The 26,670-nt window shown below is 51.4% G+C and overlaps 2 protein-coding genes across 2 annotated transcripts in view; both read right to left on the reverse strand.

Annotated features, from left to right (window-relative positions):
* LOC116994585 overlaps positions 1-26,670 on the reverse strand; it is a 33,463-nt gene that overhangs the window by 2,609 nt on the left and 4,184 nt on the right. The window contains exons 2-22 of the mRNA XM_033056405.2: positions 24,659-24,884; positions 22,243-22,419; positions 19,956-20,071; positions 18,540-18,611; positions 18,095-18,308; positions 17,747-17,833; positions 16,368-16,476; positions 13,081-13,154; positions 12,678-12,756; positions 12,406-12,467; positions 9,936-10,179; positions 9,281-9,447; positions 9,049-9,104; positions 8,758-8,863; positions 8,382-8,628; positions 8,014-8,123; positions 7,524-7,659; positions 7,177-7,444; positions 6,548-6,713; positions 3,376-3,511; positions 79-145 (exon numbers count right to left, since the gene is read on the reverse strand). Of these exons, the coding sequence (XP_032912296.2) occupies positions 79-145; positions 3,376-3,511; positions 6,548-6,713; positions 7,177-7,444; positions 7,524-7,659; positions 8,014-8,123; positions 8,382-8,628; positions 8,758-8,863; positions 9,049-9,104; positions 9,281-9,447; positions 9,936-10,179; positions 12,406-12,467; positions 12,678-12,756; positions 13,081-13,154; positions 16,368-16,476; positions 17,747-17,833; positions 18,095-18,308; positions 18,540-18,611; positions 19,956-20,071; positions 22,243-22,419; positions 24,659-24,812 (2,847 nt within the window). The 5' untranslated portion in view covers positions 24,813-24,884. The remainder of the gene's footprint in view (positions 1-78; positions 146-3,375; positions 3,512-6,547; positions 6,714-7,176; positions 7,445-7,523; positions 7,660-8,013; positions 8,124-8,381; positions 8,629-8,757; positions 8,864-9,048; positions 9,105-9,280; positions 9,448-9,935; positions 10,180-12,405; positions 12,468-12,677; positions 12,757-13,080; positions 13,155-16,367; positions 16,477-17,746; positions 17,834-18,094; positions 18,309-18,539; positions 18,612-19,955; positions 20,072-22,242; positions 22,420-24,658; positions 24,885-26,670) is intronic.
* NPAS4 (neuronal PAS domain protein 4) lies at positions 7,694-12,405 on the reverse strand. The gene is made up of 6 exons (XM_033056671.2): positions 9,936-12,405; positions 9,281-9,447; positions 9,049-9,182; positions 8,758-8,863; positions 8,382-8,628; positions 7,694-8,123 (listed from the first exon to the last, which is right to left on the reverse strand). Exons 1-6 carry the CDS (start codon positions 10,034-10,036, stop codon positions 7,847-7,849), a joined length of 1,032 nt encoding a protein of 343 aa, XP_032912562.2. The 5' UTR covers positions 10,037-12,405; the 3' UTR covers positions 7,694-7,846.

Raw genomic sequence — 26,670 nt, forward strand, 5'->3', positions numbered from 1 at the left:
GCAGTAGCCCCATGGCCAAACATGTGCCATGTCAGCAGCACTGAGGGAAGTCCTGAACTGGGGAGGGGCAGCACCCACCTTCTTCCTAACGGGGACAACTTGTCGCAGGAAAGGTACAGGCTTCTTGGCAGACATCTCCAATGGCCTGAAAACAAGAAAAATGTATTTCAGAGGAGCAGATGTCAGAATGACACAAAGCTAATATGCTGGGAGGTGATTTGGACCCTCAGAAGAACATTACTGCACAACAGACTGTCCCAGCTCAATCCTCACCACGATACCAATAGAAAGCAAAGAGGTGACTCAATCAAAAGCCACAGAAGGCTACAACAACCAAATAAATCAATGTGTGGTTAAAACAACCCTGTACAGAACCTGGAACAGCTCCACTGTATCAAGTGAAAACCCACCACCTGCATCAATAAATGTGCTGGACTTATTATTCCTCCCATGGAGTCACAAAATGGCTGAGGTAGAGGTGGAAAGAACCTTTCCTAAAGCAGAGTTACCTAGAGCAGATTGGAAAGGATTGCATCCAGGTGGGTTTTAAATATCTCCAGGGAAGGAGACTCCACAACCTCACTGAGCAGCCTGTTTCAGTGCTCAGTCACCCTCACAGTAAAGAAGTTTTTCCTCATATTCAGGCGAGACTCTCTGTTTCAGTATTACCCCTTGTCCTGCCACTGAAAAGAGCCTGGCCCCATCCTCTTGACACCTTCCCTTAACATATTTGCAGTGATAAGGTCCCCTCTCAGTTGTCGCTTCTCCAGGCTAAAGAGAGTCCCAGCTCCCTCAACATGTTGCCATCGGAGAGATGCTCCAGCCCCCTAATTTTTTTTTTCCTTCCCTCTACTGGACCCACCCTCTCCAGGAGCTCCTTGTCTCTTTTGTCCTGAGGATCCCAGAACTGGACACAGCACTCCAGCCTGGCCTCACCAGGGCTGAGCAGAGGGGCAGGATCACCTCCCTGACCTGCTGGCAATGCAGCTCCTAATGCAGCCCAGGATCCCACTGGCCTTGTCCCCCAGGGCACTGCTGGCCCAGGGACAGCTTGTTGTCCTCAGCACCCCCAGGTCCTTCTCTGCAGAGCTGCTGCCCAGCAGGTTCCCCCAGCCTGGGGTTGTTCCTCCCCAGGTGCAGGACCCTGCATTTGCCCTTGCTGAATTCCAGGAGGTTCTTCCCTGCCCAGGTCTCATGGAATGGCAGCACAGCTGTCTGTGTACCAGCTACTCCTCCCAACTTTATGCTATCAGCAGACTGGCTGAGGGACACCCTACCCCTTCACCCAGGTCACTGATGAACCAATTGAACAATACTGGACCCAGTCCTGACCCCCAGGGACACCACCAGTGGCAGGCCTCCAACTGTGCCACTGGTGATGACCCTCTGAGCTCTGCCATTCAGACACTTCTCAATCCACCTCACTGTCCATTCATCTAATCAACACCTCCTGAGCTTGCCTAAGAGGATGTCAAGGGAGTCAGTGTCAAAAGCCTTGCTGAAGTCAGGGTACACAGCATCCACTGCTCTGCCCTCATCCACCCAGCCAGTCATGCCATCACAGAAGGCTACCAGATTAGTCAGGCATGATTTTCCCTGGGTGAATCCATATGGACCACTCCCAAGACCCTTCTTTCCTTTCACATGCTTAGAGATGCCTCCAGAATGAAGTGCTCTATCACCTTTCCAGGACTGGTGTATAGTTTCCCAAGTCCTCCCTTCCTGCCCTTTTTGAATTGATACTGGCTTTGCTCCAGACCTTAGGCACCTCTCCTGCTCTCCATGCCCTTTCACAGGTGATAGAGAGTAGCTGAGCAATAACATCTGCCAGCTCCCTCAGCACTTGTGAATGTCAAAACTGGGAATTTCTGGTAGTCCCAGAGAGGCCAACTGCACTGTGGAATTCCTCACTTCAGTGAGGAAGCCCAGTTTATATCAGTAAGGAAAAAGTCAGCCCTCAGGAAAATGGGCTGCACAGCATATGGCACATGTCCTGACAGAGACTCCACAATGAATCACGACCGTGAGGATCACAGTAACAACCAGTTAAGGGAACAAGTTCTCCTTGCAACACAGGCCTTCACAGCTTGATGTTTCAGGCACATGAAGGAGCCAGGATAAGGTGGGAGAACAGGGTGTTACTCTCCCCCTATTACTTGGGTGCTGCATCCTGTGATTTGTCAGTACATCAGGAAAGTGATCTGAAACAAGAAACGTGGGAGCCACCTGCTGAGAGCACCCACAACAAGCCACAAGGGACACTGGGGAGGGAACAGAACCCCACAGGCACAGGTTTTCCAAATCCCTCTTAGGGCAGCGTTCAGTGTATTCTCACATCTGCTGAGGCTACAGCCCTGCACAATGCTCTGGAGGCACTGCTGAACTGAAACCAGTGCCAGGGGATTTTCCTGAAACCCTTTCTTTAAGAAGCTCACTTCCATAACAAAAACATGAGAGGAAAATCATTTGGGATTTACAGCAATACACAAAGGATTAGAGGAATTAAACAAAAGCAGAATTATGCAAACTATGTGGCAGAAATAGAGACACTGTGAGAAGATGTTGCACTACACAAAATCCTCCAGAGTGGAGTCTTGGGTAAAAAGTAAAGCAGAAACATTATCCTAACCAACTCTTTAAGGCAGGAGAAATGTATTTTGTATTCTCTGCTTGTGCATCGAGCAGAGATTCAGACATAAGTTAGGGAGTGCCAGTATAATAGAAGAAACTCATTCAAATCACTGGGGTGCCATTCTGAGGACTGAAAACTAGCCAAATACTGCAAATAAAGGGTAAGGGTATTGTTGTTACCAGTGGGGGCCTGTGGAGAACTGTAAAAAGGTATGATAGCTTTTGTTGTGTTGAATACAGGAAGAAGTCTGTAGTGGTGAGTACTGTAGAGAGGGAAAAAGGGAAAATTAACATGGACAAGCCACAGATGAGACAGCAGCAGAAGGATGAATGGAATTTCAGAACAATTGTCTGTGACTGTAACTGCAGCCACTGAGAGCCAGGCAGAAGATACTGATAAGCTGGAAGGGGTTTAGGAACCAGCAGGGCAACTATTTCAGGTCACAGTGGACACTGTCATAGGGCTTGAGGCACACCATGCCAACGGTTACAAGTGCCTTAATACAGAGGGTATAAAGGCATTGAGTGCCAATTTAACTGTCAAGTGACAGGTGGCTGCTGGGGATTTGAAGAGGACAGGATATTAAGAGCACCAGACCATTCCCAAATGAAACCATTATTGTACATTAAAGGAGATCTATGCCAGTTCCAAGGCACCAACACTGCTGTGAGGAGCTCCCAGTGTAATTTCTGGAATGCAGAGCACACATACACATTTTTCTGATCACAAAAGAGCCTCTTTACCCCTTTTTGCCTTGCTGCTTCAGTGTAGCTTTGGTAGGCTTTGCAGCTTTCTTCCCACCAGGTACCTTCTTGCTCACTCTCGTCCTTGTATCACTCTGCACCCGCAGGAGTTCCTCAAAAGACATGTCAGATGGATCTGGAAGAGAACACAGGGCACACCTGAACTCAACAGCTTCTCAAGGCACTTCTCACCCCCAAACTCCACCAAGGGGGACATCTCAGAGTTTGAGACAGTGACACAAGCATAGTGGTGCCATCCCTGTACAACTGCACGGCAGGAAGAAACCACTGCATCTCTCAGCCTTTGATTCCTCTCCCATTGATCATTTCAGTCTTTACCACAATGCAGAGCAGCCTTCACCTGTCCCCAGAGTGTCTTTACTTCTCTCTCCACTTCACAGCACACACAAAACCAGTACAAAGTTTTTACCTGGTACAAAGAGCAGCACGAACTCTGTACTGGGCACTGTGAATTCTGAGGGGTTGCCTCTCAGTCCTGACTTTCCCACTTTAGTGTTTCTTTAATTTCCCTTAATGTCAGTAACCTTTAATGCTTCTTATAACCAGAATGCAAAACCATTATCATCTCTATTATCATACTATTCTTTATTCTAGATTTATACCTCTAGGTGTTGAGAACCTGAAAGCATTTCTTCAGTCAGCAGTTGGATATGCTCATTCCACTCCTGTGTAAGGGCAAGAAGGAATTTGCACTGTGTCCCTTCTGGAAGGGAAAGCCTAGGCAAATTAACTTAGGTGGTGTTTGCCTGCTTAGCACCTCTGAGCAGTGACAGGCACATGGTCTTCCTGAGCCTCTGCAACACAAAACTCCCCAGCTGTGGCCCAGCAGGGACAATCACAGCCCGTGATACCTTGGCTGGATGCCAGGTGCCCCCCAGGCTGCTCTTGTAGCCCACCCACTCCCAAACCCTTCCCACACAAACACAAAACACTGCCCCATGAGCAAGGTTTGCCTGAATTTTGCCAAATTCAGGAAGCAACATGAGGTCAGTCACATTGGCTCAGAGCATGGACTCATCCCAAGCACTCTCATCCTGGCAATGACCAAGACTTTCAGAAACTACACTCATCATCCAGAAAACATAATGGGCACAGCCAAGAGCTGCCTCAATAAATGTTTTCATTCTGCTTGTTCTGAATGCTCAGGAACTGTGCTCTGATGATGCTCATTAGTGCTCTGAGGTGGGACATGGGAATAGTGACTATCCAGTCTGCTGCACAAGGGACAAAGGAAATGTGAATACAGCATGATTTCACTGCACGGCTTCCCCTTAACACCCCCCCTTATCTGAACTCTGGACAAGGACAGCCAAAAGGACAAAGAAAGCATTAAAAGAAAGGACTAATGACGTGGAAGATACTCTCAGCACTTGAAGACAAGGCACCATCACTTGCACTCCAATATTCCATTTGGCTGCAATTCCAAAACAATACTATTTAAATAGCAAATGCTTACAAGATGTCAATGAAAATGAGATAAAGACACCACATAAAAAGATGCACCATTTAGCAAAAGTACCAAAAGAAGATTTGGTATAAATCAGACAAAGCAAAGGCATGCAGAGTTTCCACTGAGAAAGTATTTCAATACTGGTGCAGGAGACCAAACTTGACTACCTGAAACCTAATGGGGAAAATTATTTCCACATGGTAGTGTCAGTCCACGAAATACATCCTACTGCCTATTTGTAGGAGACTGAATTAACCACTCACAGTGACAAAAACATTACTATAGAAAAATAAGCCTGTTCTGGGGCAGAAGTGAAGGGTCCCAGCAGGCATTCACTGCTGGGCAGCAGATTTGGCAACTTTGTGCGTGTGCAAAGGTTCTACTTAAAAATTTTCCTTGTTCCTTACATTTTTTCTTGAAGACTTAGTTTCCTTGTTTTTTTCATTCCTTTCCCCTCCCTTAGAATATAACTTACCTGTTCTCTGCTGTCTCTGTAATCCATTTAAGCTTCCCTCCTGCCATTTTTTCCCTTCATCCATTATTTTGTGAATTGTTTCTTCCTTTTTGCCCCTCTCGATAAGCTACTGTTACTTGTTATAACAGGGGCATTTCCTGCTCTCAAGCACAGCCTCCTCGTGTTTTCTCTCCTCCCCCAGACTCCTCTGACACATGGACACCTTATGCCTTCCTCAGCTGAACCTGCAGGGAGCTACACGACCTGCAGAGCACATCAGTGTCCAGGATGCAAAAACAGATGGCCTAAAGAAATACCTGATATCTGCCCAGTCGTTCCCTGCTGAGACAAAAACCAGTGCTGGACTCTAATATAACTCCTTCTGCTCCAGAAACAAGTGCCCTGACAGATGGCAAAAGCAAAACTGCTGTTCCCATTCTCATCCAGCTGTGGGAAGGAAAGAGTGCCTGTCGCTGCTCCTCTCTCTGAGCTTTGCTCACCATTTCCTCACCAGAGGAAAACAAAATGCCTACAGCAGATGGTGAGGCACCTTGCCAGCCTCTGAATCCTGCTGCCAAAAGCTCACCTCCAGAGATGTGCCTCCCCCACAGTCACACCCTGAAGCCCCTTCCACAAGGCAGCTCCTCACACCTGTGGCACACTGCGTTGTACCCTGCAGTTGGCACCAATGTCCCCTCCCTCACGATTCTCATCAAGGGTTTTTGCTGTATTTTTCGTAAGGTTTTCATTCTCACTGGGATCATTCTGAGAGGAGGAAAGCAAACTGTAATGACTGCTGTGGATGGGAACCCTCACCCCTCCACCCTCAGCTACACCGCCTGCTCCTTCCACCCTGGTGCGAGGGCCTCTCAAGCTCGGGTACATCTGATCTGGCATAGAGGATTGTCCCCGAAGTGTGGGACATCTTCCACAGCAGCCTGGCCTAGTGCGAGGCGTGTCCCCGCCCACGGGAGGAACTGGGTGATCTTTAAGGTCCCTTCCAACCCAAAGCATTTCATGGTTCTGTGAGTCCACGCGCTGGGAAGGAGAGGCCCCTGCCCGTGCTTGTTTCAGGCACCTCTCACCCAGCTCCAGCGCAAACCCTACGGGTGATGCCGAGCAGGAACTGGAATATGAGAGCACCGAGCCATCTGGCAACTCGTTTCCCACCCAAAGGGAGCCAAAGGGGAGCTGAGGCCGCCGCCGCGGCCGCCTTTCCCGGAGTCGCTCCCACCGGACCCCCTCACCTCTCCCGCCAGCCCCCGCCACGCTCCCGCCGTCGTCACTGTCGTCGCTGGAGCCGGAATCTTCTGCCGGCTCCAGCCACCGGACCGGCTGCTCCGCGGCCGCCTCTTCCTTGCTCATCATGGTGGCGGCGGCGGCTCGCCCCCGCCCCCGGTCCCGGCGCGGCCCCATCGCCCCGCGCCCGGCCCCGCGCCCCCGATGCGGCCCGCGCGGCACCGCCGGAACCGGAAGTGCAGGGCACGCGCAGGCGGTCACGTGCGGGAGAGGCGTTTATTGTCTTTTTTTTTTTTTTTTTTTAAACAAAAATCGTTCCGTTCTGAGGAATGGGTCACGTACACAAACGCCCTGGAGATATCCAACTAGTACGTGTTTTAAGTGCAAGATCTGGATCCCTCTGCACTGCTAGACCGAGTCTGATGCTGGATTTACCGCAGCCTAGACGAAGTTCCTAGTACGAGCACTAAGTGTATAAAACTTTTTGGGTTTGCCATGGCCTCCAGCTGGACCAGCTGGAGATGTGAGAAGTGACCAGCAGGCTGTGTGTAACCCGATGTGGTTACACGCAGTGCCCTGCGTTAGGGAAGGTACAGTCAGCAGGCAAGGGGTGTCAGCATCGCTGCAGACTCGACACCTGCGACAGCACGCCTGGAATGCTGCATCCTATCTTCTGTTCAAAAGGAAACCGGAGGAACTGGGGAGGCTGCAGCAGAGAGTTCCCGAGGCAGGCGGAGGCATCGTGCTCGGCTCCCTCGGGGCGCGGCCAGCGTTGGGGCGCGGCGGGCGGCGAGAGGCTGTCGGCCAGGGCGCGGAGCTGCTCGGCCAGCCGGCCCAGGGCCCGGCCCGCGGGCGGGGCGGCGGCGCGGGGCTGCCGGGAGCGCAGGTGGGCCGCCTCCTCCTCCCTGCGTGGGACACGGGGTCAGGGGCGGCCTGGCTGAGCGGCAGTGCAGGTGATGCAGCCCCACCCCCGATCCCGCTCACCTGAGGCAGCGGCAGGTGCAGGTGATGCAGCCGCCGTCCCGCCGCGCCCACACGCGCAGCCAGGTCCAGGTGCGGTCCTTGTGCAGCACTCGCAGCACGGCGGTCCCCGCTGCCGGCCCGGCCCCGGCCCCCAGCGCTGCGGGCAAGGGAAGGGACTGCGTGAGCCGGCACAAGGGCACGGCCCTAGGCTGCCTGGAGAGCCCGCAGAGCAGAGTCAGGTCCATAGCGGTCCTGCCCTCCCAAAGACATGGGGCTCAGGTGGGCTGGTCCCTCTTCTATACACCGTAGCAAAGGAGGATGCCCACACCCAGCTTGGAAAATACTTATAGACAGTGTGTGGGGTGTATAACCTCATCCTTTTTGGAGAAGGGAGTCACAACAAGGTGGGCTGAATTCACTTTGTCTCTGCTGTCCTGGTTATGCCACCTTTCAGGCATAACTAGACCATGGAGCCGGGGACAGCATAGACGTTCCCGGGCCTGACACTCACCCACGGCCCTGTGCTGGGCAGCTGCCAGGTCAGCATCCTCAGGGTGCAGGAGGCTGTACCACGACTGACCGACCAGCTCCTCCCTGTGGTAGCCTAGGTGGTAGGCGACACTGGGGAAGACAAGAGGAGTGGGGACTGAGTGCTGTGCAGAGCCTGCACCGTGTCAGCAAGGAGCAGCTGCTGCACGATGGAGAATGAAACAATAGAGGCACAGAAATAAGTTGTAAATGAGGGAAGAGGTTTGGGAGGTGTTTGTGAGAGTCTCAGTGCTCATCCACTGCACTCCATACACAGGCTTGGTGAAGGGGAATGATTCTTGCTGTCTGAGATGTACAGCTGGGGCTGCGGTGCAAGCAGGCACCTCTCACCTCTCCGTAAGATCAATAAAAGTCATGTCCAGGAGGTGCATGCTCTGGAATACGTCGTCCTGGGAAGCAGCTTCGCCATCTGTGGGCGACTGCACAAGGGGTGTGCAGAGGGCCAGGAAGGCTGTGGTGGAGGGGGAGGGTGGCCAGCGCAGGGCCACAAAGCGCCCGCACACTGCCACGACCCGATTCCCGCCGTGCTGCAGCCGGAAGGCCTTGGACGTGCGCATCTCGCTGACAAAAGTGACTTCTGCAGGGAAACACATCGTCAGGAGCTCCCTCACTCTGCTCCCAGCAGGGCTGGCCCTGGCTCTCTATTCACAGCCAAGGGCCAGAGCAGAGTGGCAAGATCCACGAGTCCAGCCAAGGCCTCCCTTACCCCTGCCAGGTTCCTCCCGGGCAAGGAGGAGTTTCTTGTGCACATCTTCTCCCACTCGCCCCTCCAGGATGTCAAAGACCGTGTCCCCCTGGGCGAGCAGCTCCACCTGACAAAGAGGGGGCTGCCCTCAGAGACCGTGCCTGTCTCAGTGGGCCCTGGCTGGCATGGTGGGTGCACAGGCTGCTGCAGCCACAGCCCAGCATCTGCTGGGGCAGCGTGCAGTGCGTGCAATAAAGGCACCAGGGTGGGTACGGGGACAGTGACTGCAAATGCCCGGTGAGCAGGCCTTACCACAGAGAGGCCCAGCACCTGAGCCACATTCTCTGAGATGTAGACCAGCTTGCTGTCTGCTGAGAGCACAAGCAGAAAGCCCGGGAGCAGGGAGAGTAGTTCTGTGCCAAGGGCTGGTCCCGCAGGAGGCAGGCCTGCAGGAGGATGAGGGTGAAGAGCTGTCTTGGATGAGGCAGGGGCAGTGCCCGACACAGAGCCCAGTGAGTGTGGAGTACAGCAGCGCTGAGGGTACCTGGAGGGAACAGCTGAGCTCCCCGCAGCCGCAGGCACACCAGGGCCATGGTGTGCAGGTAGGAGAGCCGCTCCTTCTCCTGTGCAGAGATGGGCAGCAGGGAGCGCAGCGCCTGCAGCTCCACATTGATCTGGTCTCGGCGAGCCTTGGAAGCATTCTTGGTTGACCTGCAAAGCCAGCCATCTGGGACACATGTCCATGGAGGGGAAGGGATAGCATTCCCTGCCTGCCATTGTGGGAAGAATTGCTAGCTCAGTGGTATGGAGATGCTCAGCACCCGTGCCAGCTGCTGCCTCTAGGAGAGCAAACCTTGTGGGCACAGGCAGAGGTGCTCAAGCCTACCCAGGGGCACGACCTGTGCTTTGGTGGGGAGCCCATGTGACGGAACCTTCCCACCAAACCCTACCAAGATGGGAACTGCATCCAGTGCTGGAATGTGCACCCCAGCCCAGTACAACCTTTCCTCCTAAACCACCTAAATTACCTCTGCCCTTCCAAATTCCTGCACCTCCTCCCCATGCGGCACCTGGCCATCCTGCTGTCCCAGGCTGGTGTCAGCACCTTGCAAGGGCCATCATATCCTAGATCGGCTATCCCAGGGCTCTGGGAGGCCATCCCAGACCTGAGGGAGGGCAGGAAGTGGGAAGGAGCTCACCTGAAGGGCCTCGAGGCACTGGGCGCCTGCTTGGCCCTGGTGGGCAGGCAGCTCATCTCTGCCTGCAGGGGCCGGTGGCAGTGGCTGCAGAAGATGGTCATGCTGCCGGAGCTGGGATGGCCTGAAGCTGCCAGGGAGCCGGAGCTGGGATGGCCTGAAGCTGCCAGGGAACCGCTGCCTCCTTCGCCTCCGGCTGTGGCTGAACCTGCTGACCCTGCTGCTCCTGGCCTCCTTTTGTACCCTCCTGGGGTGCAGAGGCCAAGCCACTCACGGCCAGAGTTACCTCTTGTGACGCAACTCCAAACAGCTCAGGGCTATTTTTAGAAGGCAGGTTGCTAAAAATAGCCCTTGCAGCCAGCTGAAACTTGAGAGGGGAAGTAATAAAAGGAAGCCAGGGTCTTTAAAGCAAACGTGCCGCTCAGGAGGGGGCAGTGACAAAAGCAGCAGGGATCTCCCGTGGGGCACACATCTGCCCAGCCCCACAGAACATCCTGTGTCTTGTCTGCCTGGCTGGGAGCTGCCCTTCAGCATCACTGATGGCTGAGCTGGGTGCTGGGAGAAGGAGCTGATAAGCCACAAAAATACACTGGAGACACCTGGACCAAGGTGGTGAGCAGTGTCCCACTGCCAGTCTTGCAGCAGGTTCCTGGCAGAGGCAGGTTAGAGCCCAGCAGAGGAGTGGGGTGTCAGCATCCCCTGCCCCTGATGAGCCCCTTCCTTTCTTCACAGAGGAGACTTCTCCCCACCAAAGTTTTGCTCTCCTGGAGGCAGCTGGCATGGGGTGATGAGCCTTTCTGAGGCCTAATGTCTCCAGAGACTGTGATTCCTCCCAGGGACAGCCATACACAGACAGAATTGAGGAGCCTCTGTGCTCCAAACAGGGACTCTGAGCACTCAGGGGGCATTTCCTAGTGCCTGGCATCCTGCAAGGAAAGTAAGCTTGGTGCTCCAGTGCATGGCAAAAAACGTCCACCATTTATTTCACAGCTTGAGAGAGTGTCTGTGGCTGAGGCAGCTGATAGAGGAAGGGAGTTAGAGCTGCTGGACATCAGGGTAGATGTTCACCTAAGTCCTCTTGGGCAACCTGCAGGTGCCAAGGACCACAAAGGATGAGCCCAAGCTGGGGCTGCTCCCCCTCAGCCAGATGTGCTGTCACAGCACACCCTGTTTCCCTCCACGCCAATGATGCTCACCACCTACCATGGTGAGGTGCTGAAAGCCAACGGGGTTCCCAGTGCTCTCATGCCACTCCAGACTGCTCCACAGTGCTTGCACTGGCCACTTCCTGCAGGCTGAGGAGCCCAGGGACCTCTGCACCTTTTTGCTGCTGGATGACCACTTGACCCTGGCTGTGTGCCAGCCCTCAGGGCAGGGGACACAGCTTGGGCCCTCTGCCATCCAGGTTCCGGGCATGCAGCCACCACCATCTTGGCTGCGGCTGTGATTTTAAATCCCAGGAAACACCCTGAGTGCTTCCCTAGCTTTCTCTGCACTAGCTCTGCTTCAACTGCCACTGGAGCTCCTCTTCACATCAGAGGCCTCACGTTGGTGGGAAGGGCTTGAGCACAGCCCTGTGTGCCACCCAGGAAGGCTGTCCCAGGCATCCCTTCACCTCCAGCCCTGAGGCAGGAAGCTACAGAGCATCCACCTACCTGTGGCAGCACAGCACAGGAGACATACACCATTTTCCTTCTGTCCTCTTGCAGGACAGCACAGCTCTGGGCAGGAGGCAGGTACCCCATGGCAGTGATGCTGGGGGAGCCCAGCTTCCCTTCCCCAACCCAGGCAGGGCTGTGGCTCACATCAGCCACTGCCTGCTGCTGTCACAAGCCAGCACCTGGTTCAGTCTCTCCCCTCTCACACCTTTTCTCCCCCAGTTCATCTGTTAAGACACACAGAAACCATGTCTGCCTCACCATTTATAAAACTTCCCCCAGTTGCTGTTTTACAGTGGGCAGTGTCCAGCTGGGCCCAGGTCCCCACACTGGGATCAGCTTGGAGCTGGTGCCTGCCTTTAAGTGCCCAGGAAGCTGTCAGTGCTGGCAGCAGGTGTAGAGGTTCCTGCTCTCTTGAGGCAATGCAGGAACAGTTCAGGTTGACCCTGACATCAACCCCAGGGACACGGTTGGTGGTAAGAGTTGATTCAGGCCCTTGGAAAGTGGCCGGACACTGGACAGCACAGCTGCAGTTCCACAGGCAAAGGGAAGGAAGCTCTAGAGCCACCAGCAAGGCGAGGGGTCGCAGCTGTGCTGCTGGGGCCAGACAGTTTTTCCCTCAGTGGCCAGCTCTGCCTGTCCACTTGTGCTGCCCAAACCATGACAAGGGCAGAGGGAGGCTTAGCTAGGGCAAGACAAACCGAGCTCACACATTCCTTGCTTGAAAGGGCTAAAAATTCATGCAGGCAGTGGAGCAAGAGGTCAGTATGTGGAGGGGTGAGGGCAGGGTGGTGGAAGGACGAGTTGTCTTCAGCCCTGGTTGGAGACAATGGGGCGGCTGATGGTGCTGTTCGTTGTCATGGCCGAGAGCTCCCATCTGTAACACACCAAGAGGATACACTGAGAGAAAGTACAAACACAGTGCCCAGGGCTAGAGCAGCTTCAGTCAGCCTCAGCTGTGGTCTCCAGCCCAGCCCACCTCAAAGGTGCACAGTGCCAAAGGCCCTGGGCAGCCCTCAGCCAGGGCTGGAGCACCTTGAGGTCAGGGAGCACCCACAGAGTGACCTCCCAGCAGGGCACACCATACCTGATGTCGTGGGGAAGGCAAGACTGGTCCAGGCTGTACTGAATCACTGCTAGCTTACACAGCGTCTTCAGACTGGGGCCTGTGAAAAGAAAGCACTTAAGCTACAGCAGCCTTGACTGGACACCAAGGAGGCTCCAGCAGTGGCTCCAGTGCCACAGTAAACAGGGCAGAGCCTTGTCTGAGGGACAAGGCAGGGTGCACACCAGGGACAGGCTGGGCTGGTTTCTGTGCTCCCACAAGAGGTCTTGCATGCAGGAATGCACAGAGTATGGCTGCTCTGCCTTAAGCCAAGCACTGGTCAGACACAGCTGCCTGGCTCCAGGACATGGCACCTCACAGCAGGGCCTGCTCACAGGGCACCTTGTGGCAAGAGATACAGGCTGGGCAGGAAGTGCTCACGTACTGAAGTCAAGGATGTAGAGATCTGAGTGATCCATCAGGTCAAATTCATCACCCATTCCCTCCTCCGGAGATGGGCTGCAAAAACCAAGCACAGTGTGTCAGTCAGTGCCAAAATTCTCTTACAGCAGCTCATCAAGGGCTGAGCAAGTCCAGGAATGTTCCTGGCCTGCCTGTCCTGTGCAGGGGCCCTGTGATCCCTCCTACCCTTCTGATACCCCAAGCAGCATCCAAAGTCATCACTTTCCCAGCTCTTTGCAGAGTAGGTGGAGCTGCACAGAGCCAGGAGCAGAAACCCACAGTTTCCTCTGAAGGGTATGGGGGATCTACCTCTTTTTCAGGGATGACCACGATCATTCCAGCCATGAGCCTCTCCCACACCTCACCTGTCCATCACTCCTGTTCCCATGTAGTTAAGATCTACTGAAATTATTTCAGCTTGGCCACTGAGATGCTCTAAGAGGAGTGTAGAGAAAGCAGCTAGAAAACATCTGCATTTCTAGGGAACAGATAGCCTCATCTATGGTTTTCTGCCACAGTGGTCTTGATGGAACAACCAAAGCACCTGAGAGACTGGATCCTTGCACAAAGAGATCAGCCTATGCTGAAACAGGGGAAAACACTCCCATGGCTGATGGTTGTTTGGAGAATTTTAAAGAAAGGAAAAGTGTTTAAGTCCTGCTTTGGTCTGTGAAAATCCAACTTAGTGTGCCCTCACTTAGCTGGGACTGACCTCCTGCAGTGACTCCTCACCCCAGTGTCACTTGTTTCCCCACCTATGAGCCACTAAACTTCAGTACCTGTCCCCACCACCCCAGGCCAAACTGCAGAGCACAGCTCACTGCTGGCAGGGAAGACCCTGCTGCTGATGGGACCCATCTGCCCGGATAAAGGCAAGAGCCCCTTTAACTGCACCTCGTGTGCTTAGCACACCACAATCTAATCTCACATCCACGTCACAGGAAACCTAGACCATCCCTTATCTATCAAAGGAAAGCCAGCAGGCTCCACATCTGTGGTTTTAATCACCAAAAGGTGAGTAGCAGGGTAAGCCTAGAGTTCAAGACCAGGCAACCCCCTGCAACTCCCAGGCAACAGGGTACAGGGCACACCTTTGCCAGACAGATTCCAGCAAAACTGCTCATTCCAGCTGCAAAACAACTCACCTTGCACTCAGTGACAGCCCCTATTCTCCCACCAGAGCCAGAATTCCTAAGCCTTGTTAGAGAATACACAATATAAAGCCAAATCTGGATCAGAAACTCTTCAACTAAACTGTTTACAGCATTCCTTCTTCCACGTGGATGGTCTCTGCACGCTGAATTGCTGGTGGGCTTGGGAAGAAAGGAAACCAGACCAGGTCCACGAATGTGATACAGCTAATGGGAATACCAAGTTTCCTGGTCCCTTAAACAGGACACAAGCGATGGATTGCTCCTGGTCACAGGGAGGGACCATAGCTGGGGCAAAAAGACCAGCTCTGGGCAGGACTACCAAGAAAACAAAGTTTTTGGATACCACAGGATCAAGCAGCCTGCAGAAGTGTCTCTTCAGCAGTCTACAGGATGTGTGAATCCTGGAAGGCCAGACACGGACACAAAGGGGTTTTGCTTGCCCATCCCCCAGTGCCTCTCCCTAGAAAGCTGAGCCTGCAGGCTCATCCTCTGAGAATCCCTGCCGGACAGCCCGTGCTGTGCGACCCCTCCCCCTTCCCAGCCAGGGAGCACAGGTCAGGAGGCAGACCACTGGGAGTTCTCCATTACAAGGACTTCCTGGAAAATTTCTTATCTCGCCAGGCAGCTCCAGAATACACCTGATAACTGTTACAGGAAGTGAGCACGGCCCACCCCCACCTCCCATTTCCCCAGCCTGCAAGACCCTCCCTCCAGCTCAGGCAGGCGGCATTCCTGGCTGCCAGCAGCTCTTCCAGCCCACACGAGTGCTGATGAATGAATGTGCCTCTACTGGGGTCGAGGCCGACGTAAGAAACAAGATGAATTCTGAAGTGGTTCAGTGGAGAAGACAAGGCACTGCTGCATTGCTTGGAAAGTGGACCAAACTTGAAAAAGCTGGTGTCATATTTGTTGTGGTTTGCTAGCATTTCCCAGGAGTGCCAAGGCTTAACATCACAGTTCAGCTGCTGCTGTAACATGGATCTACACACAGCACAGCATCTGGGACCACCCAAAACTCCCACAAGGCCCTGCCAAGCTTTCTGCTGTACTAAGCAGCACCCAGTATCTTTTGACGAGACTGGATAAACTCAGCACCTCTGCACTAAGCATTCCCTCACAGTCACATGGACATCCTACAGCTAAGCACACCCCTCCTGAACCCCTGGAACCTGAAGGCCCTTCACCCCATAACACACTGGTATGGTCAGCAGAACCTGTCCTGGTTGGTTCTCTGCCCCGAGCTGGCTTCAGAAGCATCCCCAAAAAGCCACTGCCAAGATCCCAGAGAGAGCCCCAAAGCTTTCCAAACCATGTGGAGAGCTGAAAGCATTTAAGATGTCTCTGTAAGGTAGATACTGGCAAGCAGGACTGTGCTCCAGAGCTGCAATTTGTCACTCCAGACAGCATAGAGTGTGTCCTGGTGATAGGCCACTTCCTTTCTTTTAGCAGCTGTTAAGGCTCTTGGCCACATCCAGCTGCCCTGCACCCTGACAGTATCACTTCCAATGTTTGACAGCTAAATCCATAACACCAGGTCCCTGTTGTGAATGGAAATGTTGCTAAGGAGCACTGGCACAGAAATCAACATTGTCTTGTCATGTGTGTAGGCTCCTCAAACAGCTCCCAGCTGAGCTGATATCCCACTGCAGCTTGGCAGCAGAACCCACACTTGCCAGCGGAAGAAAGAAGCTCTGGTGGGAGAAGCAGGGCAGCACACAGGCCAAGATAAGTCAGTCTGAGGTCTGCTCTGGCATAGCAGACTGAGATATGTTCCTTCTGACAGGATCCTTCAGGCAGGATCTCCTCCCTTACCCTCACAGCCTCTTTACCAGAAAACTTGAGCACTGCACCCTCCTAAGCAGCCTGTTACACTCTTCTGTCTTTACATGTACAAGATGGCTTGTCACCAGATGCTTTACAAGCTTACATGACACCTTTGGTCTCTTCCATGGCCTTTTTCCAGGGCAGCTCTGATGTACATGATTACTTGTCAGATAGACTGACACTTGCCATCTGCCTCTGCAGTCTGTCTGATACAGCCTGGGTCAGAGTGTGAAGGGACACTGTGCTGAAGGGAGTGGCAAAGCCTCTTGAGGAGCCACTTCACACAACTCACCTGGTACCTCCAAAGAGAATGATTTTATCCCCCACTCTGCAGCAGCACTGCCGGCGGCGAGGACATGGCCCTTTCCCCTTGGGTTCAATCTTCCTCCAAGAAAGAGAAACTAATGGGAGGAAAAGAGTGCACCAGCTTGTCACAAGAGCATGGCCAAGACCAGCTAGAAGCAGGTTATGAATTTAAACAGATCACAGGAAAAGCAGAGGCCCCCTACCCCACAGACACCAACTAGCCAATATCCACCCTCCCTCTATCCCTCCTCCTCACTAATGGCTAAATGATGCACTTCTGTGAGGTTGTTACTGAAGTGCCACTTAGATGCCAGTCACAGTCCTGGATCTCTGCCTGCTGAGACAGGATTTGCAGGTTGTATCATAAAATGGTTTGGGTTGGAAGGAACCTTAAAGACCACCTTGTTCCAACTCCCCACCATGGGCAGGGACACCTCGCACTAAACCAGGTTGCTCAGGACCCCACCAAGGCCTTTCACTTGCAAAACCTGAGCACCAGGACCCACAGACTGCCATGGCAGCATAGCCACCATCACAGGGAGCTGTGCCGGGCAGAGCTGCAGGAGCAGACAGGCTGTCTCCCTTCCCCAGAACCTGCCTCGGTCGGGATTTGGAGGAGGGAGACCCAGGAGCGAGCTCCATCTGCTGGCAGGCTGCATCCTGGCAGAGGAGCATCAGCTGCTGGGACAGCTCGGCTGAGGGAGGAGGGCGTGGGGAGCTGAACCAGGTGCAGACAGCAGCCTTTGTTCTTGCTGCTCTCTGTAGCAAGGGTGCTTGGGGGTGACAATGGACAGGACTGAAATCTGCAGGAGCTCTCACACCAGCTCACAGTCAGCTTGGGGAGCAGCAGGCTGGCTGCTCTCAGGTAACTTTACTATGCAAAGCAATTAGCAAACAAAATGAGTCTAGACAGTGAAATGTGCCTGAGGACCCCAAAACAGATTACAGCTGACTGATATTCAGAGTGCCAACTGAAAAAACACCCTTTCTGCTGCACAGCTTGAGCTGGTACCAAGAGATGGTGATCCTGCAGTTCTGGTTGAAAAGGTTTCCCCAAATACAGTCTCTCCCTTCCCCAACCCTATTGCCTCCCCATATTTACTCCTCTGTCAGTGCTTTTGCATATTTAAGAACAAGACAAAGTTTTTCTAATGAAATATGTCTTTCAGCAGTACCTCATTTGCCACTTTCTAACTGAGGTCTGCAAACACCCTGAGGAGGAACAGGCATGGTAGCAAGTTGCTATCAGAAGAGCCAAGAGCTATTCCCCCCAAGCAGTACTCCTTGGACAGTATGTTCCTCTGAGCACTCACATGCCTGAGAGCCTAGAGCACTACCACTGCAGCAAGCTAAAAGCATAAATACCTGGATTGAATTTCCAGAGGTCATGGAAGTGTCTGTTCAGGCGTGCATTGTAGCCACCAAATACATATAGCTCCCCATTGTAGCTGACTGTAGGGAGTAAGCACAGACATCAGAGGGCCACCCAGCAGGTCCCTGACCCAAAATCAAACACAAAGCAACGTGGTGCTGGCTGTCCACCTCTCCTTACACCACCTTCATGCAGAGTGCGGTGTGCAAGGCTTTCCACAGAAACTGGGCTTTGTGCACCCCTTGCTAACCCACAGACCCACCCAGCAGGGCAGACATCCCTTCTAAGGCAGGCAGAAATTCTCTTTCACCATCCTCCACCCTCAGCAGACCCACACTCACAGGCTGAATGGCTCCGCCGGCCCTCTGGGAGCACGGGAGTGGGAGGGGAGTCCAGCCAGGAGTTGGTTTCTGTATCAAACACCTTAATGCGGTTACAGTAAATCTCATTGTTGGAATGAAATGGCCCAAAACGATCTGCTCTGCCACCAAACACGTACATCTTTGTTCCAATGATGGTAGCTGAATGAAAGTCTCTCCAGCGAGCTGGAGTACCCTGAAGGAGTAAAAAACAAAGAAAAAAAAAAAAAAAAAAAAGTGCAGATTACCCAGGGAAATAACACATCTTGATGGGGAAGCTGGGTGGCTGCCTTCTCCTGGAAAACTTCCTATCCTGTAGATCCCAGCCACATCAGCCAGAAGCTGTGAGTTAAGTGAAGGCAGCTACCCCAGAGAATAGCAGATGCAAAACTTCCTCTACAAACCAGAGCAAAAACCAGACACTGACCTTGGCAGAGATTAAGGTCCACATCATGTTTGTGGTGTCCAATTTATGGATATCATTTGAAAAGCAGTCAGCCTGGAAGACAGACGAGCAGCTTGGTCATAAAGGGACTGAGAAACCTGGTCACATCCAGCTCCAGAAAGGATGCTGCCCTACAGACCTGGAGCATCCCTTTGGAGTCAGTACTTCCTAAGAGACAAGGTGCTTACTCAAGCAGGACTTATCACTTAACAAGAGGAAAGCAAAGCCCATTACTTCCCAAAGGTGTCTTGTCTTTTCCTGTAGTTTTCCCATTTATTTGGTGCCCAGTTCTTCCCTCAAAGGCTGTTCTGCACACCATACATTCATGGCAGGAACCTGCCTCCCCTCCATGTAGCAGCAGAAAAAAAGAGGATTTAGCAGGACAGTCAAACTGGCTCTGCTAAGGCCGCCTAACGAGAAACAGAAGCTAAGATTAATTCTGGGAAGCTGAACACCCAGGAGCAAATACACTCCAGGTTCTGAGGTCCCACAAAACCCATCTGCAGCTGGCTGCCTGGAAGAGATTGCATTCACACAAACTATGTGGACTCCTGCTCTTCCAGGCAAGTAGAGAGCAGCAAAATAGCCAGAGGTTTATTTATCTTGGTCTTGGTTAAAAACAAGACACATCTGAGCCTCTCCTGCTGCTGTAATCAATATAATGAATTTGGCCTACTATCCTCCTCAGAAAAGAGGGAATAACCCAGAGGCTTCTGTAGCAGAGCCCTAGGTTTCTTCCAAACAAACAGACGTGACTTTGCACATCTTTTCTGGAACCTAGTGATAGGCTGAAATTTTATTTACCCACTTCTTAAGATCAGATCATAAGGATTTGCTAAAAAGAGCATTAGGCAAACTGACAGCTACTGCAGGATGAACTTTGGATCAAGGTATTCTTAATGGGAAGGCAACCAAGTATTTGCTGAAAGGGATCAGCAAGATGTCAGAACAGGTAGAGACTACAGGGAACATACACTAGACTAGGACAAAACCTCACAGCAACACTGCAGAAAGTGATTTTTCTGGCTCATTTCGGAGCCAAATTAAAATAAATGTAGATCAATATACACTTATTAAAAACTGTTGTATATTTATGTATCTACATTTGGCTGAGAAATGAGCCAGGAAAAAAATTCTTATATTTTTACTTCTTTGTGGTAAATATGTCTTGTGAAAGTTTAAAAAATCCAACACTGTTTTGGACTTGATTTTCCAACCACCTTCTCCACGAAACAATGAGCACAACCTGGGTACTAATGCCATCACTTTACTAAGTTACAAAATGACAGTGACTAGTAGTACAAATACACCCCTGTGTCCTGCTTCTATCAGTGTCCTGGGTATCAACACCCTCTTTCCCAAGGGCTCACCAATTAACAGTTAACAGAGACTACTCACCAGCTGTTCATAGCCTCCAAAGATAAACATGCTCTTGGCCAGAACACAAGCTGAGTGCCCATCTCTCGCCCCTGGGACCATTCCAGACACCTTTGGTGTGAACCACTTGTGCGTGTCTGAAACAAAACAAGAGGCAATGCTGAGAAAACACAGTAGGGGTTGCGGTGGGATAGTTCTGTTATTGCTGTTCTTAATTTCTAAGGCAAAAATCATTCTCGCTTTCTCACATAGCACCTGCTCTGCCAGAGAGGCTCCAAGCTTCTGTGGGCATGGCTGAGCCCCCACAGAGGGACACAGGGACAGAAGTCTCAGCCTCTGGTCATGGCCACTGACTGCCAGACCTGACAAAGAGCTCATATTTTAAGTGTGAGTAGTACAGCACGGCTTGAACAATGTTATTTTTACAGAATCTCTTGCAAAGTGCACTTGTGAGTCACTTATCAGCTCTGCATTCACACTTTCTATTACAATGAAGCAATAATGCTAAGTGGCTCAACTGATCTCATGGTGTGGAGATGCTCAGTAACTGAGCATGACTGAGGAAAAGCAGCTCTCAAACCCAGACAGAAATCACTTAACCACAAGGTCTCCATGTCAGCTGTTGTGCATATCCCCACCTCTGCAGTGCAGCTCTCCCTGTCTTATCTGCTCCACTTGTTACACTCCCATCCCTTCTTCCTCACTTTCCACCCTTCACAGTGCTCCCTGTGAGCCTGCACCAGAGACATTCAGCCCCTTAGCCTGCCCACTCCAGGGGCTGGGTTGGTTTAGAAAATGGCTTAAAATCCAGCCAGAGCTGTTCTCCATGCCAGGGCTCCAGAGAGCCAAGCCAGGGACTTGCTGCCAAGTGCAAACAGGCACCTGCCCCAAGAGCTCAGAGAGGCACAGATAAGCCTCAAGGCTGCAGGAGGCATTCCCCCCACCCTCCCTAATGGCTCTTGGCTGCCAAAAACAGTGCTTATTTCAGAGAGTCCTAACACTGGAGCCAAAGCATGAGGATGACTTCTCTGAACTTGGCCAGCGGACACAACTGCCCACCTATGCTCCATCTGGCACCACACAAAGGGTCTTGCAAGGTCAGCAGAGTCCCTGGGGAGCCTCCAGAGAGACAGCTCAGAACTATCCAGTTCCTTTTCTTCCCGGGGCTGCTTCCAAACTCAGTCACACTCTATCAGCAACAGCTCACCCGAGTGCAACATGTTAAATTAGAGCTCGAAAATACTTCAATTTGTGATCTGCTCAACACCACAGGGGCAAAACTGCACTCAGAAAGGTCTTCATTTAGCCTGATGTGACTTCTAAAGTGGAACTTACACTACAGACATGGGGCTGTGACTGCCAGCCTTACTTTCCAGGAATGGCAGGCCTGTGTGCACAGATAGCTGCAGAGGGTTTGGAGCAGGACTTTCTGTTTAATTTTCACTTAATGCTAAAGCACTGGAGCTGCCAGGGAGACTAGGCAGGTCCCACAACAAAGCCTCTGTGTAGGCAGAAGTTTACTGGTGGTTTCTCAGCTGCATGTGCCAGGGGAAGGAAGGAAGGAAGGGGGAAACCCTGTGCTGTAAGGTATTTCATGGTAAAGAAGAGACCCCTTGACCAAGCACCAGAGCAAGCAGTTTCCTTGCAAGTCCAGCAAGACAGTTACTGGCCAGTATTTAGATGGACTTGCCTCCAGAATCCAGATATACTCCTTTTCTTTCCTGACACTTGTGTCCATGCAGTTCCTGATGGTGCCTTTTCTCCAGAGGTGCTCCAGCAACGCTATGGAGAAGCCAACCAAAAGGCTCAAGGAGTTTATTTTTCAGATTTGTCTAACTTGACTCATGTCTTCCCTGATTTTGCCATCCTGTCCCAGACTACTTCTGTGCTTTACTCCTCACTCTCCTCCGTGCTTTCAGAAAGAAGGACCACACTGGAGAGGAAGCAGAATCCTCAAGAGCCCAGTAAGCCCCTTCTTACTTCAGCCTTCAGCCACAATTAAGGAATACTACAGAAAGAACACTTCAGTTGTAGTTACTATCAGTGCACAAAGCTGATAGAAAAATTAAAACCATTTCACTATTAGAGAGGATCAGCAATCTCTGCCCAAAGCCTTTTACAGAGATTTAAGCATGCACACAATGGCCACCATACTCCATGTCTAAAACTGCTGAAACAGACAGTGACACCATTTCCTCCAGGCTGTCACTGTGGGACAACAAAACAAGTTGGGGAGCAGAGTGGAGGGTAGGGAGTAGGTCTGATCAAGAGTAGCTGTGACAAGGAAGAATGAGAAGCTGGAACTTACTGACATCAAAAGCATAGAGCACGTTGCAGGCTCCCTCCGTGTCGTTGCGACCGCCCCAGATGTAGACGGTGTCGTCAATGAGCACTGCTGAGTGTCCATACCTCATGTAGGGCACCTCCCTCACGTGGTCTCGGCTGTTTGTCCACACAGGAGGCAACTTGATCCAGCGCAGAGACACTGCAAACACGAGTTTGAGCCCATGTCAAATGCTAAGCCTGCTAAATTGTTCACAGTTCACAACCCATCCTGCCCGGTGCTTTTTTACCCCGTGACAAGGTGCAGAAGCATTTGAATAAACAAGAGAAAGCTGTGTCTGATCCCGAGTAGTAGCTAGTTAAGAAATACAGAAGAAAGTCCTCTGGAAGCTCAGAGGACAAAAACAGGCTCTATTCTACAACAATTCACTGAAAAGGTTTCCAGTCTGGCTTGTGCAGCACTGTAAGTGAAGATACAACATGTGCACAAATACGGAAAGTAAAATGAAAAAGTACACAGGTGATCATGAATGCAGACACTACTTCAAGCTAGTGAGATTGGTGAAGATACTCAAAGCTGGAAGAATGGGCAGCACAGGAATAACTCACTGCAGTAATATGCAAGGGAACACATGAAAGCATCCCTTGGACTTGCAGAAGCACAGTTTAAGTAAAGAAACCCAGCAGCTTTGAAGGAACAGGGTTTGTTCTTTTGTTTTGGTTTTCAAGCTATAAATGAGGTGGCTATTTGCCTCCTTTTACCCCCATGTGTACTCAAGTTCTCCCTGCTAACCTTGCATTACTAATAGGAGTTCCTTGTGATTACAGGTTCCCCTTCCTGTGTGTCATGTCCAGCAGCAACAGAACAGTCAACAGGTATTACAGGGTTTAATGTCAGTGCAAGAGCCACAGCAAGTGTTACACAGCCATTACATAACAGCTCCAGTCACCCTCCCTCTGCCACATACAGCCTCCAGGTTTGTTTTCTACACGGAGCTGATACAAAATAGAACAGAAAACAGTCCACAGTTCTTCTGAAATACTAACAGAGGGAGAAGGAAAAGTCAGGCATCTCAAAAGGTGAGCATCTACCCCACAGGCAGAAAGGGCACTGTGGAAGCACACCCAGTGCAAAAGTTAAGTTAGACTGGATGCTTCTTACCTAAACATAGTCTTCATCTTTGTAAAACTGACAAGAGATCATTCAAAATCTGGTGTCTTTGCTCTAGCACTGCCACCTGACAATGCTAGCTGAGCAAGAGCTTGGGAAGCCACTGCCACTTCCCATGTGGTGGCTGCAGCATTCTGACACTTTAATACTTGGGAGTGGTAAGAAGCAAAGACAACACAAGAGCATTCCTTTGGGCACAGTCATTATGCTTACTCAGAAGACTGGTGCTCTACTTGGCATGTTCTACAACATTCAGCTGTGCTGAATGTGAAAGCCCAGTCCCTCTGGACAGAGGTAAACATCACTGTCCGCAGGATCCTGTGCTACAATCCCTCTACACTGTGAGCAGGTCACCTTGGCAGCCTCTGTAACCAATGCTTTTATCCCTGCTGCACATCAGTCCTAAAGGAGTGAATTCATCTTACAAACTAGGTTTGTCTACATAAGGGTGTTAGCAGAGCATTCAGCACGCTGTCCAGTCACCAAAACTGGTCATTGGTTCTCCATTCCTGGCTCTGTTTAGCTGGAACCACCCAAGCATCTGTGTAGTTTTTTAATCACCTCCATAATTACAGGGGAATACTTAATGGACCAGCTCAGTAACCTCTTCAGTTCAAGGAGCACTCAATTAAGAAATACAGCCTCTGCCAGCACATCCATGGCTCCAAATCAGCCTCATGAGAGGTACTGGCTACCCTACACAAATGGCTCCAGTTGCAGATGCTTTTCTAAGCTATGTTGTGAATCTCCATGACAGCTTTACCAAAATGGGAAGGCCTCTCTCCTAGCCACATGCCCCTACTGACTCCATCATGCTGGCACCAGTTGTCAGCTGCCCCCAGGGGGAAACAGCTCAGATGTCTACACCTGGAATCTCAACTGTGTGTACTGGCTTGAACCCTACTCTTTGCACACTATGAGGAGCTGAGCATGGACATGCTGCAAGTTGGAGGGTGGACCTGAGCCAGCTCAATATCACCTCTGCACCTGGCTGAGTTTGTGTTCACAGAGAACAAGGACAAACCAAAGCCACTACTTCAGTGAGTCCTTATCCCAGCAGTCAGATGAACTACAGCCCCTCTGAGTCCTGCCCCTGAAGCTGAAAACGCAAGGCTGCATAAAAAAAGAGGCTCCAACCTACTCTGACAACTTTTCCTGGAAATCAAGAAAGGAAATTACAGGGTATAACATGTCAGGCAGCAGAAGACAAGAAAGGCAATAACTGAGCCCAGCAATCCCAGCCCTTAGTGCCCCACGAGGCCATGTTTACCTGCGTTGAAAACGTGCACGTCGATCTGCCGCAGGGTCTCATAGTCCTCCCCGGAGCAGTAGCCACCAAAGGAATAGACCTTGTGCCCCACAGCCACGGCCGCGTGGTTCACCCTCCGTGGCCCACCTTCCAAGTGCACTGCCCACCGGAGCATTCCTCCCTGCAAGCCAGGCGGTCTTCAGGGCCCCCAGTGCCACAGCCACATGCTTCCCAACGTCAGCTGGCTCTGCAACACAGACACAACGCCAAAATAACAAGATCCATCCTGCAGGTCTTCCCATCTTCCTTGAATGCCTGCTGCAAAGGTTACCTGAATGTATCCTCATTCACCTTCCTCCAAATTGGAAATGTTTCTCTTAGGAAGGGGACATGGAGCAGGGCTCAGAGGAGCAAGGAGAGATGCCCTGGCACACAAAACGCCTCGGGGTGGCTGCACAGGCAGCCCCAGCCAAACACCTTCAGCCTGGCCATGCACACATCACGTACATGTCACAGCCATTTGTCTGCATGAATGGAAACACAGCCAGAGCCAGCGGTGAAGGTGAAAAGAACAGACCCAGAGGGAACAGCGTGCTCTTTGCACCAGTTCTGAGAAACGGCAGCAGAAACTACTAAAACAAAACACCCAACAAAAAACCTCCAAAGAACCACCCCTACATAAAGCAACCAACTTCCTATTATGGGGGTGGGTGACAACACTAGCATTTGGACTCTGATTTGAGCACTAGGGTTCAATCTAATTAGACACCAGAGAGCAGAAACCCCCTAATCTAGGTAGAAAGCTCTTTGCTAATGCTCAGAAAAGGTCTTTTCCTCCCACAGCAAACCCTGGCACAACTATGAAAATTCCGTAGCATCACATCTCGTTAAGCAACTGATATCCTTCATTCCTCAAACAGATGGCTTAGATCCTATCTTAGAGAAGTCACCACAGCTGATTCTTGCAGAGGTTCTCTTGCAGATCTAAGAATCCAGAGCAGAGTCCTGCCTGAGTGCTTCTGAAACAGCAGGTCAGTTTGAATTTTATCAGTTTTCTCCCAGTTGAAAACCAGCCATTAGAAGAGATGTCAGTGTTTCACAGAGCACAAATAAAATTGTCTTCTTTCATTTCTTGGTTCTAGGTTATTGAAAGATTCAGTCAGCATACTGCCATTCCACAGTCAGTTTTAACCTTTGCAGAATCCAAAGAAATTTGGGCATGCCTTTGAACAAGGACTAAATTCCTATACATAAAATTCCTCTACCCCATTTCATTTTGGAAAGTAGTGAGTTTTGGCAAGGATTTCCCTCCCGTTTCAGGTTTCTGAAGTAGCTGGAGGGCAGCAAGAGGGGCAGTGCCATGCTGCTTTTCTCCTGTTGGCCACCCCCAGCCAAACTCACTGCTTGGCAACCACCCTAACCTAAACTGCAGTCAGTGACCCATAAAGTCACAGCAAGCTTTGCTCTAGCAGGGGTGCTCCAGCAGAGCCCAGGAACAACCCCCATCTTCTACAGGCCATGCTTCAATTTCATATCTAGCAGCTTTGAGTTTTTTCCTTAAGCAACTATTTTTTTTTTAAGCCAGGCAGCACTCTTGTGTAAGTCCTCTGCAAAGCTACAGAACAGATGAGTTTCCATGGAACCCACCAAAGTCACCTTCCAAGCTATTTTGAAGGCTTCACATATCTAAATCTGTTTCCTGCCTCAGTCACAAGTTATTCCTGAAAAATCTAACCAATGTTTTCCACATAATCTCTTCTTGTTTAAGGGATTCTGTAAAAGACTCCTCAAGGAGCTCAACTGGTCTTTATCACCAGCATCAATATTTTCAACACCCTTCAGACTGAGTTCAATCCAGGAGGACCCAGAGGATGAATCTTACTTCCAAGTTCTCTGCTTGGTTCCTACTGAGGTAGAGGAGCACAGCTGCTTGGCAAGGCAGGCAGGCAGGCATTGTACTAAGGCCTGGGAAAACTCTTCCTCACCCTTGGGACTTCCCTTGAGCCAGGTGCAAGGATGCTGGTCCTGTCACT

Source organism: Catharus ustulatus, chromosome 3 (assembly GCF_009819885.2).
Source record: "Catharus ustulatus isolate bCatUst1 chromosome 3, bCatUst1.pri.v2, whole genome shotgun sequence".
NCBI lineage: Eukaryota > Metazoa > Chordata > Aves > Passeriformes > Turdidae > Catharus > Catharus ustulatus.

Coding starts and splice junctions, on each gene's coding strand:
- NPAS4 (XM_033056671.2), bottom strand. CDS start 10,036: ATGACCATCTTCTGCAGCCACTGCCACCGGCCCCTGCAGGCAGAGATG. Junction 9,448..9,935: donor AGTGCCTCGAGGCCCTTCAG/GTGAGCTCCTTC, acceptor CTGGCTTTGCAG/GTCAACCAAGAATGCTTCCA. Junction 8,864..9,048: donor AGGTGCTGGGCCTCTCTGTG/GTAAGGCCTGCT, acceptor CCTCTTTGTCAG/GTGGAGCTGCTCGCCCAGGG.